Source organism: Desmodus rotundus, unplaced genomic scaffold (assembly GCF_022682495.2).
Source record: "Desmodus rotundus isolate HL8 unplaced genomic scaffold, HLdesRot8A.1 manual_scaffold_251, whole genome shotgun sequence".
In the NCBI taxonomy this organism is placed as follows: Eukaryota; Metazoa; Chordata; class Mammalia; order Chiroptera; family Phyllostomidae; genus Desmodus; species Desmodus rotundus.
Genome location: NW_026527315.1, coordinates 51,147 through 63,508, shown reverse-complemented (window position 1 = coordinate 63,508; position 12,362 = coordinate 51,147). Strand labels below are relative to the sequence as shown.

The window sequence follows — 12,362 nt, the reverse complement described above, 5'->3', positions numbered from 1 at the left end:
TTATTTAGAAGTGTGTCATTTCATTTCCAAGTGTTTGGAGATTTCCTTGTTACCTTTCTGTTATTGTTTTCCAGTCTAATTCCATTATGTTTGGAGAACATGCTTTTAGCTAAGGAAGGAAGATGCCCGTTTCTGACCAAAACCATACATTTTTATGTCAATTTCATGAGCACTTCTTGCCTATAGTGACAATTAAAATATTTTAATTGGTAATAGAAATTTAGTAAATGACACTGAACACAGTCCAATTTCTTTCCCTTTGGCAGGTGGCCTGACTGACAGCTTGGGTAATTTGAAGAACCTCGTGAAGCTTATACTGGATAACATTAAGATGAATGAGGAAGATGCTATAAAACTAGGTTAGACTTTTTTTTGAATTTTTTTAATGAATATAAGTTTAATGATAAGGACAGTTAACTCAAGGCTCTTTGACACTGGTTGTGTCTATTCAAGGCAAGGATGCCTTTATGCATTTGTGACTACACTCGTTTTCCTAGACATTTCCTCCGTTCCCATTCCAACCCTTCAGCACCATTTTATGTAAATTGTATGCAACTATATTGTAACCCTTTTAAGAACAGAAGCCATGATATGTTTTACCTTCTTGGCTGGTTGACTCGGCCTGTATTTAAAGCTTAGAGACAATGTAAATGTTAAACTGTGGTTTCATAATTCAGTAAAACTTCATAAATTATTGGCTATATTTATATTTAAAACATGTGAGCAATATTAAAAAGTTTATATCTGGTGGTTTTATAATTAAATAAAACATCGAAAGTGGAACAGAACAAGAATAAATGTGGATCAAGAAAACTTCACAATGAGCAGAACACACGATTCGCCTTCCAGGACAGGGAGGTTTCCTGTCGAAGCTGTTTTTCAACAGCTTTTGGGAGAGGAAAATCTTTTTTTTTTTCTTTATTTTATTGGCTCCTTCCCTGCCCTGTTTGAGACCTCAGTTAAATGCTCCTCAGCCTTGTTCTTTTTTACTCTGCTTGTCTAAAGAGAATCTACCCTGTCATTAAAACACGACTGACCTTTTTTCATTGTCTAGCCTACATGGAAATAATCAAATCAATTCAGTGTTCAGCAAACATTTATGGCATGCCTACGAGTTACACAGAATATCAGAGCTTGAAGGAGCCTAAGAGCATCTAGTTTAACTCTCTCATTTTATTGCCGCTGGAACCTAGAACAGTTTATTGACTTGCCCAAGTTCTCACCCATTGGTACAAAGGGTAGAAAAACACCTACCTGAGAAAGTCTGGTTCGGTTATTAAAGAATCAAAGTCTGGACTTGACTAAACCAGTCTAAACTCATCATTCCTCAAAGAGTGGCTGTGCAACAGGTTAGACACGGTATCAGGCACTTCTACACTTCTACACACTTCTCATTCAGTCCTCACAACAGTCCTGATACGTAGGTGTAAGTATCCCTGACCATAGCCATAAGGCTGAATACCTTGCCCACCTTTATACCATTATGAAGTACAGAGTCCAGGAATCAAACTGACTGCAGAGCTCATGTTCACAACCTCCCAGCTATGTGTACTCCCAAGACAACAATTAATATTCATTTACTTTGTGCCAGGCATCAGACTAATACATTACATACATTATCAGCAACCTTCCGAAAGTTCTGCAAGGTAACTATTACTAAAACAGTATATTTCTTTCCTTTAGGTTAGATTACCACCAAGATAAAGAATTACTTTAATGACACAGAAGTATGCCCAATCAATCCAAGGGACATTTTGGAATGTGTTCAATCACACTGTTGATATAAGATACATCTTTCTCCTGGCTCAGCATGCTGCATTGCACGTGGCCTTTGCTATAGAGCATCGGGCAGGTCCCTACCATGTGAACACAAGCAGGTTCTTGAGGCTGTGAACAGTGACTAGCAGCACACCAAGGAACTGAAGCCCCCACACTGCCCCTCTGAATTCAGCCTTCACCCCTTCTAAGATTTTTGAGAGGTTTAAAGAGATAGCACTTACTCAGAAGGCATTTCTATGAAAAAAAGTTATGGCAAAGGTATACACTGGTACCCATTAAAATACTACACATTTACTATGGTTTTTCTCATGCTGTGAAGAGAAGGACCTCAACATAAGTGACCTTTGTTTGCATGGCTCAGGAGATCAGTAAGTGATAGTTGAAAGGAAAACTAGTCTCTTAGGCTTTTAATAACTCAAGGGCTCTATGGAAGAGCATGGCAAGGGCTCTGCGCAATTGTTCATTGCCTTCTTTTTAGTCCATTAGTCTACGGTTGAATCAACCTAACTTGGTATCCTCATGCATTTCCTTTCTATCTTTTTGCAGCGGAAGGTCTGACAAACCTGAAGAATATGTGTTTACTTCATTTGACCCACTTGTCTGACATTGGGGAGGGAATGGATTACATAGTAAAGTCTTTGTCAGCTGAACCCCGGGACCTGGAAGAAATCCAACTCATCTCCTGCTGCCTGTCGGCGAATGCTGTGAAAACCCTAGGTGACTGTTGCTACATTAACTGAGATCATGTGATGCTCCTAGAGTAATGCATGCTAAGTCTCTCAAGCAGAAATTTAGTTTTTAGAGAAACTGGAAAAGATAATAAAGACTTCTAGGTAATATCTAGTCTATTTTTAATGATCTTCTGCATGATTAGAATGAAAATGTATTATAGATGGATAATAGAGAACTTCAGAATAATTGAATATGTTATAATTTTTAGAGAAGATGAAAAGGTAGAAGAAATAAGAAGCAGGTGCTTGAAACATGTCCTGTTATATAATAACTGCTTTAAAAAAGTATTTGGATGAATGGCTAAATAAATGATAGAGAAGCGGAGGGAGACGGATTTCCTCAAATGTTCTCAGGCTTCCAGTTCTTACCCATTGCCCTATTAAGATAGAGTTAACGTGCATTAATATAGGAGTTGAGTCTTTTGAGTTCCTAAAGAGTGTGCATGGAAAAATAAAACACTTTGCATATTATTGGATAAATTGGATATGTTCAATTCAGATGTTTTGTAAGTTTAGATTTCAGGATAAAAATGGTGTAGCCCTTTTCAAAACAGAATATAAAGCTACTGGGAGCCTGTAAGAATTAATGAGATTACTCATATGCTAACACAAACCAAATGGTAGAGAAACCCATGATTAGAAGAGGCAAGAGAAGCACTGGGAGCGAGAGAATGATGAGAACACTCCTTTACTTCTCTACCTGCCACCGGGAAGAGACGGCTTCACAACTAACAATAGCAACTGTCCCCTCTTTAAGAGTTCTATAGGTTTTTTATGTTAAAGCACCAAGCTCCAGAAGATATTTACTCTAAGAAAAGGATTCATAAGATTGATAAAAAATAATAATAGCTAATATAAACAAGAATATGTACTCATGCAAAACTTGACTAATTTTTTTAAAGGAGATTTTTCTAATCAGTCTTTTTAAAATTTTTTATTATTTTTAGAGAGAGGAAGGGAGAGAAATATCAATGTGTGATCATTTGCTTCTTGCACTGGGGACCTGGCCTGCAACCCAGACATGTGCCCTGATGGGAAATTGAACCCTTCTGGTTTGCGGGACAACACCAACCACTGAGCCACACCTGCCAGGTCTCTAATCAGTCTCGATAGGGAAAACTTCAACTACATTAAGCAACCATGAAAAATGGAGGTGTCCCCACTATCAGAAAGTAGAGCATTTCTATGAAACCTTTCATAAGCTAAAAGGGCATTAAGCAAATAAGCAATTACCATTAATTTTTATGGAAAATTTTTGAGCATTCACAGTCTCCCAAAATAACCTCCCTCATGCTCTTCTTATACCTCAGGACACACTTGCTAACAGACGCACAATAAATCAAGATAAAGCACAGATGCTCACAGACACAGTTCAAAGCTCTGGCGGCAATATGCTGAGATGCTGAGTGTAGATCCCAGGAAGGAGCTGGGCAGGGCCACTCTGGCTGCCTCTCTATAAGGCTCCCTGCAAAATAAATGTTGAATGCTATTTTTGCTTTTTGCCTTTTTGTAAAAGCGAAATCCTCTTTAGATTACTTTCAGCTAGCAAAAATGGTACCAATAACGTAGGTCGTTTTGTAAAAGTGAAATAACATACCGAACTTTGGAAATGCAGAGAACACCTGCATCTGCAGTGCAGAGAAAGACCTCAGCCATTCACAGCTAGAGTGATGGCATTTTAGGACGAATGTCCTTATTAAGTTGTTATTATTAACGTCACAACCAGAACATTAACACAATCATCGAAACCTTGGTACACAAAGAACAGCCCCTCTCATCTGGTGTTGGTTCCTTTGTTTCTCCTGCATAAGAGCATTTAAGAATTGGAGGTAACCTCCCCGTTGATCTAGGTCAACTTCCTCACTCTAAAGATGAAGACACTGAGGCTCGGAGAAATGGAGTGCTTTCCCATAGTGACATAATTATAGTTCGTGCTGCTCTAGGCTTCCTGTGAGCTGAAGGGTGTTAGTCAGAACTTAGGACCTTGAAATATCTGTCCATTTGGTCATCGTCGTGGCAGTTGGGGGTTAAACCTATCCAGATACTTTTGGGAATAATCAATCAAATCAAATAATGATTTATATACTATCAACAAAGAAGACAAGGGCTCAGAATTCTTATAAGGATATTTAAAGATGCATATATAGTTCCCTGATGGTGTTTTTATTTTGGATTAAAAATTTTTTTGCAGCTCAGAATCTTCACAATTTGGCCAAACTGAGCATTCTTGATTTGTCTGAAAATCACCTGGAAAAGGATGGAAACGAAGCCCTACATGAACTGAGTGAGAATGACAATTTTGCCTCATTAGCTGCGCCTTATGGAAGTCGAGTAGTCCTTTCTTAACCCGTCCTTGCGGAACACATGCATATATGGTCCCCGAGGCACTGGCTTTCACGTGCTCACTGCACCTGAGGCTCCCACCTGCTTGGCTCCTTCTAGGGAACTAGCGTCTGAGAGCAGGTGCTGTATAAGACAAACTTGCTTAAGTAGTAGTACCATATTTTCAGACTGTAAGACGCACCTCCTAAATTTGGGGGGGAGTGCGTCTTATAGTCCAAATGTAGCTTATCTGGCTCACTGGTGGGGGAGGGGGCATGGAGTGGGGTTTTTTTTTTCTATATTCCTCCTCTAAAACCTAGGTATGTCTTATGGCCGGTGCATCTTATAGTCTGAAAAATATGGTAATAAGATTTTTAAGGTATGACAACAATATTGTGATTGTTACAAAAAAATTACTACTTACTGTCAGAGATTTGATTTAATTATACAGAAGGGAAGGAATTTGGTGAGGGTGAAGCAAGATTGTCCATGGTTTGATGTTTGTTGGAAGTTGGCTTATGCAGTTTCATTAAACTATCCTGCATAACGTTTGTATATTCTTGGACACTTTCCATAAAACACTAACCGAAAAACAAGTCGATTCTTATTGCACACTGAGTAGGCTGCAGAGAGAAAGACCATTTTTCTCCCACATGTCTTCATCCTTCATACATTTTGTGATGGATCCAACTCTTGAACTGGTCTCTGGTCCTTCAAGTTGACAGGCTGCATGTCTTGGAACAGCTAACTGTGCTGAGGCTGCCCTGGTGGAGTGATGTCCGAGTCTGTCTGACCAGGCTGCTGGAACAGCTGGAGCGGGCCCCGCAACTCGTCAAACTTGGGCTGAAAAACTGGAGACTCGCAGATGCCGAGATTAGAATTCTAGGTAGGTACATACACAGAATTAAGAGAACAGGAGTTGGTCCTAACAAGGCTCTTAAGGCTTTCTCTTTTTTCCTTCCTTCCCTACCTCCCTCCCTTCCTTCCTTCTTCCCTTCTCTGCCTTTATTTATTTTTTGCCTCCTCTTTCATTATATAAACATATTCTTAAATTATATTTTATTGATTATGCTATTACAGCTGTCCCAATTTTTCCACCTTTGCCCCCCCCCAACGCCCCCCACTCCCTCAGGCAGTCCCCACAACTTTGTTCATGCCCATGGGTCATGCATATAAGATCTTTGGCTACACCATTTCCTATACTGTACTTTACATCCCCATGGCTATTCTGTGACTACCTATTTGTACTTCTTAATCCCCTCACCTCTTCACTCAACCCCCCCCTACACTCCCCTCCCATCTGGCAACCCTCAAAATGCTCTCCATATCCATGATTCTGTCTCTGTTCTTCTTGTTCACTTAGTTTGTTTTTTAGATTCATTTGTTGATAAATTAGTATTTATTGCCATTTTATTGTTCATAGTTTTGATCATCTTCTTCATCTTAAATAAGTCCCTTAAATAACTTCTGGTCCTTAACCCATCAAATCACATCATCCTGGGTGTCGTTCTTCAGGCCCCTCCTCTGTTCTGCATGACATTGGAGGCAGATGGTTTCTGTGACAGACTAATTAGTTAGCTGATACATAATCCCTCTACGGAACCTCACACCGTAAGTGAGTTGGAAAGGATGTATTGTTTCAAAGAGGCTATTGGGGAGCGTGCAGAATTAGAATGACATGTGAGGGAGGCATTTTTAGGTAAAGACTTTTTAGTATCTTTCAAATCTTTAAGTAGGTAGTTTCCTGATCTGCCTATTTCTGAGGCTGGCCTTTGAGATCAGACAGGGAGGAGATAGTGTGTTTAATGAAATAAGAACTGAGCTAGGTGGTAGTTTGCCATTTGACTTTAATTGTCTAGTGCCTTATTGCCTCCATATGTAAACAATAAAAATAAGCGTAACAGAAGGCAGCTGACTCTGGGAAATTTAGCTGTAACATTGTGCCCTACATTACAAGTGAAAAAAAGAAAAAGAAAAAATGAACTACTCAATAGTAGTAGCTTATTCTCAAAGTCTTTAAAAAAAGAATTTGTGGAATTGTCATTATATCTCTAATAAATGGTAACAATATTATCCCTGTGTTATAAGACAGAGCAGAGACATAAGAAGGCTGGCATACTAAATAGGGAAGGAATAAGACGGAGAAGAAGAGTTGATGAAAGAGGGGAGAGAGTTTAGGTGCTGACCTTGCTCCCCAACCCCCACCCGCCATTTCCTCTACTTCCCAGGGGTATAAAAAGCGATCTTCTTGGGTCTGAGGCATAAGCTGAAGAGTGGGAGCCAAGCCTCCTCTGCCTTTGGTCTCTAGCCAGGTGAGGAGACTGCTGTTGGCCCCTCCAGAGGCTCCATCTTTATGAAATGGTCACGGGCATTGGTTAGACAGACCTGCCCACTCCCTGAACTTGATAGATGCGTGAATGACCTGCAGCAGCCTAAAGTCTGAGCCTTAGTTTGCTCATCAGTCAAGTGAGGATAATTATAATACCCACCATATTAGTGGTTATTGTGCTAATCAGCACCTGAGCTAATGCATATGAAGAAGTTCAACACTGACCCACTGGACATGCTCAATAAATGGTACTGTGATCATATGCTCTGTGGGCTTCAAGGGAAACCAGATACCAGGGTTTTCTTTTTTAAAAAAGCTTTCTCAGCCTACAAAATAAAGTACAACCTGCCCACTTTTGATGTGTAAGACCCTTCACAATGGAGCTTCAATTCACCTTCCTCTGTACCTTTCGATCGATGTCTGCCATACCTCCCCACCCATGTGAGGTTCCATCCTCACGGACCTCCTGCTGTTCCCTGAAAATGCCTTTTACACACACTCCCTCTGGAATGTCCTTTACCTTCTCCTACAGTGTCTGTAAGACCTAACTAAAAACTCTCTCCTTCTTGGTGAAATATTCTCCCTATGCTTCCTCTTCAGCACCCCCAGTACAACCTAGATGTTTGATTTAAGCCTCTTGTCCAGAGCCTTTCAAACTTTTTTGACTATGACCCACTCATTTTATCTCATGACCTAAAACACACATATACACATTTTTAAAGTAAATTTACACTCTACTTTCTCTTCGTGCTATCTTATTTCACTTAAAACAAGTGCTGAGTGCAACCTATTGTTTATTTCCTTTTCCACTAATGAGGGGATATCCTGAAGCTAAGAACAAAACACTGCCTTAATCCATATCAGCCTAGGTACGGGGCTTCTGTTTCCATGGTCACTTCTCGTGTCTGAATTTCTGCTCCCACGTGTCTCTGGGTCTGTCATCTTGCCTCCTGCAGTGGTTCCTTTCCCTATTCTCCAAGTGACTCAAATGGAAAAAACAGTCCTTAGTTTCTACAAGAAGGCCCCAGTATAATTATGCATGTAGATTTACTGAGTGTGCAATTGTGAAAGGTGGAATGACATGATAGTTCAGAAAGGAAGATTAGTTCAATTTATCGCCACTTCCACATTCTCAGAGATGCTTGACCATTTCTGCCAATTCAGGCTCTAGCGGTCTGTTAATTGCCTTGTCCTCTTCCGGTCTCCATCTCTTACAGTCCCCCACGAAACTCTCCTGGCCCCCAGCAGCACCAGTCAATTTAGGCAATGGCATTTAGTGATGTGTGATGGATGCTGTAGTGAAATGAAGAAAGTGTAACGAGAGACAGACTCTAATTAAAGAAAGACCGCCTAATGAGATGTACCAGGAAAATGGGATGTGGATATGTGAGGTATGAAATTAGATATGATGGTTGGGATGTGCTCTCCTGGAAAAACTCCAAGCCTGGATCGGCCTTAATTTTCCACTTTTTCTGTACCTATGCTGAAGCTACTGGGGCAAATCACATAATTTGGCAGATAGATACACTGCAAGTTCAGCGTGACAAATTTCAACAAAAATATTTAGAACCAAACGGTAGGAAAACACTATATATCAAAACTTGTGATACGCAGCAAAAGATAAAAAATTTTAAAAAGCAGGGCTTGAATAATATTCTCATAGCCTTAAATACTTATATTAAGATGAGAGGCTGAAAATTAATGTTTCTAAGTTAGGAAGCCAGAAAAACAACAGAGTAAACCACAAGATAATAAACATAAAAGCATAGGTGTACCTCATTTACTGCGCTTCACTTTATTGAGCTTCACAGATGTTGAGTCTTTTACAAATTGAAGGCAACAGCCTCCACAGCAAAAAGACCAGGACTCCCCTTGTTGCTGTGGTCTGGAATCACCCCTACGATGTCTCCGAGGCATGCCTGTATACGTTAATGAAACAGAAAACTGAAGTGAAGATTAGTAAAGCTTAAAATTAGTTCTTTAAAAAGAGTAACAATGCCCTCGCTGGTGTGGCTTGGTGGATGGAGTGCCGGCCTGTGAAAGGTTGCTGGTTCGATCCCCAATCAGGGCACTTGTGTAGGTTTTGGGCCAAGTCCTGATTTGGGGGGGTGTGAGAGGCATCCAATTGATTTTTCTCTCACACATCGATATTTCTCTCCCTCTCTATCTCCCTCCCTTCCCCTCTCTCTAAACATAAATCTTAAAATAAATAAATAAAAAGAGTAACAAAATAGATGAAAATCAAGCAAGACTGTTCAAGAAAAAAAAGAGTGACATAATTTCACTCAACAAAACAGAGACACAAGCCCATGTTTGTAGTAACTGAATATTGCCCCAAACGGGAAGCAACTGAGATGTCCTTCAGTAGGACATCTACTGAATGGATGAACGCACTGGAGTGCAGCCATGCAGTACTATATCTATATAGGTTCAGTGGTAAGAAGAAATGAGCTATCGAGCCATTACGTTTCCAAGGGGAAACTTAAATATATATTGCTAAGTGAAGAAAAAAGGAAGTCTTAAAATGCTACAAAATGTATGATTCAATTTATATGGCATTCTGGAAAAAGCAAAACTATTGACAGAGTAAAAAAGCTCAGTAGTTGCCAGGGGCTTAGGAGGAGGGTAAACACAGGCAGCTTGGGGACTTTTCAGGGCAGTGGAAATAGTCTGTTTGGTACTATAATTGTGCATACATGACACTGCGTCTGTCAAAACCCACAGAACTTGGCAGCACGAAGAGCGAACCTTAATGTACGCGAACTAAAAAGATCACTTAGGAGATCTGGGACACCCGCTCCCCAGTGTTGGGATGGGAATTGACAGCAGGGGAGGAGGCTAGGATGGTTCATGGGAATAAATCAGAATTGGAGACAGCAGTATGAGCTCATGTCAGGTGTGGCTCAATGTAGATATAGATGTTACATAGAGGAGACTATATACATATATACACATGCACACTCTAAATATACACATTCATAGTATAAACAACCCAAATGTTCCTCACTAATGAATGGATAAACAAAATGTGGTATATCCACACTACCGAGTATTATTCAGCCATTGAAAGGAATGGGCTATTGGAACATGCTACAACATGGATGAACCTTAAAAATATCATATAAAGTGAAACTAGTCACAAAAGACCACATGTTTTGCAATTCTATTTATATGAAATGTCCAACATAAGCAAATTTATAGTGACAGAATGTAGATTCGTGGTTGCCAAGGTCTGGGGGAAGGGGGATCAGGGGTGTGGGCTTCTTTCTGAGGGTGATTAAAATGTACTGAATTTTAATTTGCTTGATTTCTCTGTAGAAGCTGACACTGAGCATTTCCTCCTTTACAAAGTGTTCTCTTGACTTCCATGCCACCTTAGCTACTCCTCAGTCTCCTTTGCAAAGGCAATTCCTCTGCTCAGATATTAAATGCTCCCAGTTTCCTTAGAGCTTGGTCCTAGGCTCTCTGCTCCTCTTCCTCAGAGACTGCCTTTGTCTTAGAACTTCAACGACCATTTTCTACAATTATGATTCACAAAATTTTGTTTCTAGCCCATCAGCACTCTGGGACTACCAGAAAGAAATTGTTAGTAGCTCAGGGATCTATTTTACCTGTTCTAACACAACCCCTTTTTTTAAAAAAACGATTTTATTTATTTTTAGAGTGAGCAGAAGGGAGGGAGAAAGAGAGGAAGAGAAACAACGCACGCCCCCAACTGGGGACCTGGCCCGCAACTCAGGCATGTGCCCTGACTGGGAATTGAACTGGTGACCCTTTGATTCGCAGGCTGGCACGCAATCCACTGAGCCACACCAGCCAAGGCCAAAACTCCTTTTTAAATGGCATCTTTCAACTTAAATGTTAGAAGCTGAACTTCATTTTCTGGACTGTTCTCACAAAGAGAGCCATCACAACTGAGCTCTACTATCCAGTTTGTTCTCAAAAAAAGCACCATCACAAGATCCTACTCCTAGGAGCTCTGTGATAAATCCTGGACCCAATCATTCTGCCACGTGGATCCTAGTATCACATTTTTATTTTCCAAGCGCTCTTTCTGCTTCTCCAATTGTACTTTAAAAAATAATAACAACACCTTATTTTTGTTGGGTAGATGCAGTACCTTTTCAGGGTCCCTGGAAAATAAGTTTTTGAAGTTTGCTTTTCCTGTTCCCTATGTCACCTCATTTCTTGGGAGTTCTTCGGCTTTTAGTCTGTGTTCCTTGTTGGAGGCTGTTCTCCAGTGTCTGGTGTTCCTGTGCTGTTCTCTGGACATTTTAGAGTTGATAAGAAGCTCTGTGCCTGAGGGAGGAGGTGACTTTTCATCTGGTTAGCTTCAGGGTGGGTGAACAGGAAAGAAAATGGCTCTATCTTTTCCTGGAGGCAGTACAGTTTCTCCGAGAAGGATCCTTCAGTTTCCCCCTGCAGCATGCAAGCCCCCTTGCCAGTTTCTGGGAACAAAGTGGGGCTGGAAGGCTTATTGCCTTTGTGAGCTCCCAGGGCCTCCTGGCCTATCACAGCACTAGCACCCGTCTAATTTATACTGTATGTTTTCACAGTATATTGTAAGCCCCTAAGGCAAGGGCCTGGTCTGTCCTTTCCATGTACCCCCAGCGCCCAGCTCAATCCATGGTACACAGTAGGCAAACGTTCAACAACATCCGCTGAGTAACAAACTGGAAGAGCTCTGGTTCTAGGATTTTGTTTGGTGTGCAGGAGCCCTCCTTCTAGGATAACAATCCTGCCCAGGCCATTTGAGATTCTGCCTGGAATCTGTATCAAGCCACTTCCATGCTCTGCAGCCCACAGCTCTAAATGTCATAGATTCCTTTACTCTCAGGAGCGGTCTGCTCACCCTGATGACAGAGACACTGCAGATTGTGTGAACATAACACATGCCCTTGGAGGCTGGGGGATGCTGCTTGATCTTGATTCCTGTGCTTGCACATGCTGTAATGATTGTCCAAGAAGCTCTCTTATTCAGTTGGTAGCATTCTTAAAACTTCATAGATAGCCTGTATAAATAGCTCGTCTGGCTATTTATCGTCTGGGGGCGGAATGGGCTTTAAATTCTTTTTTAAGCTCCTTTTAGGTGGTAAAATTGGCTCTGCTAGTTGAGAAGGAGAAAAGAGGTTGCTTTTTGGGGAAGAAGCCTTACAGACACCGACAACCAGCATTTTGGCTGGTACATGGCATGCTGGGAA

The 12,362-nt window shown here is 40.8% G+C and overlaps 1 protein-coding gene across 7 annotated transcripts in view; it reads left to right on the top strand.

Moving 5' to 3' along the window:
• NLRC4 (NLR family CARD domain containing 4) overlaps positions 1 to 12,362 on the top strand; it is a 28,252-nt gene that overhangs the window by 13,395 nt on the left and 2,495 nt on the right. For 6 of the 7 annotated variants that reach the window (XM_045189310.2, XM_045189308.2, XM_045189309.2 and 3 more), the window contains 4 exons: positions 267 to 359; positions 2,326 to 2,496; positions 4,702 to 4,794; positions 5,551 to 5,718. In XM_045189310.2, the coding sequence (XP_045045245.1) occupies positions 267 to 359; positions 2,326 to 2,496; positions 4,702 to 4,794; positions 5,551 to 5,718 (525 nt within the window). Of the gene's footprint in view, positions 1 to 266; positions 360 to 2,325; positions 2,497 to 4,701; positions 4,795 to 5,550; positions 5,719 to 8,378; positions 8,553 to 12,362 lie in introns of all 7 variants that reach the window. The other variant, XR_006654342.3, reaches the window with a different exon arrangement.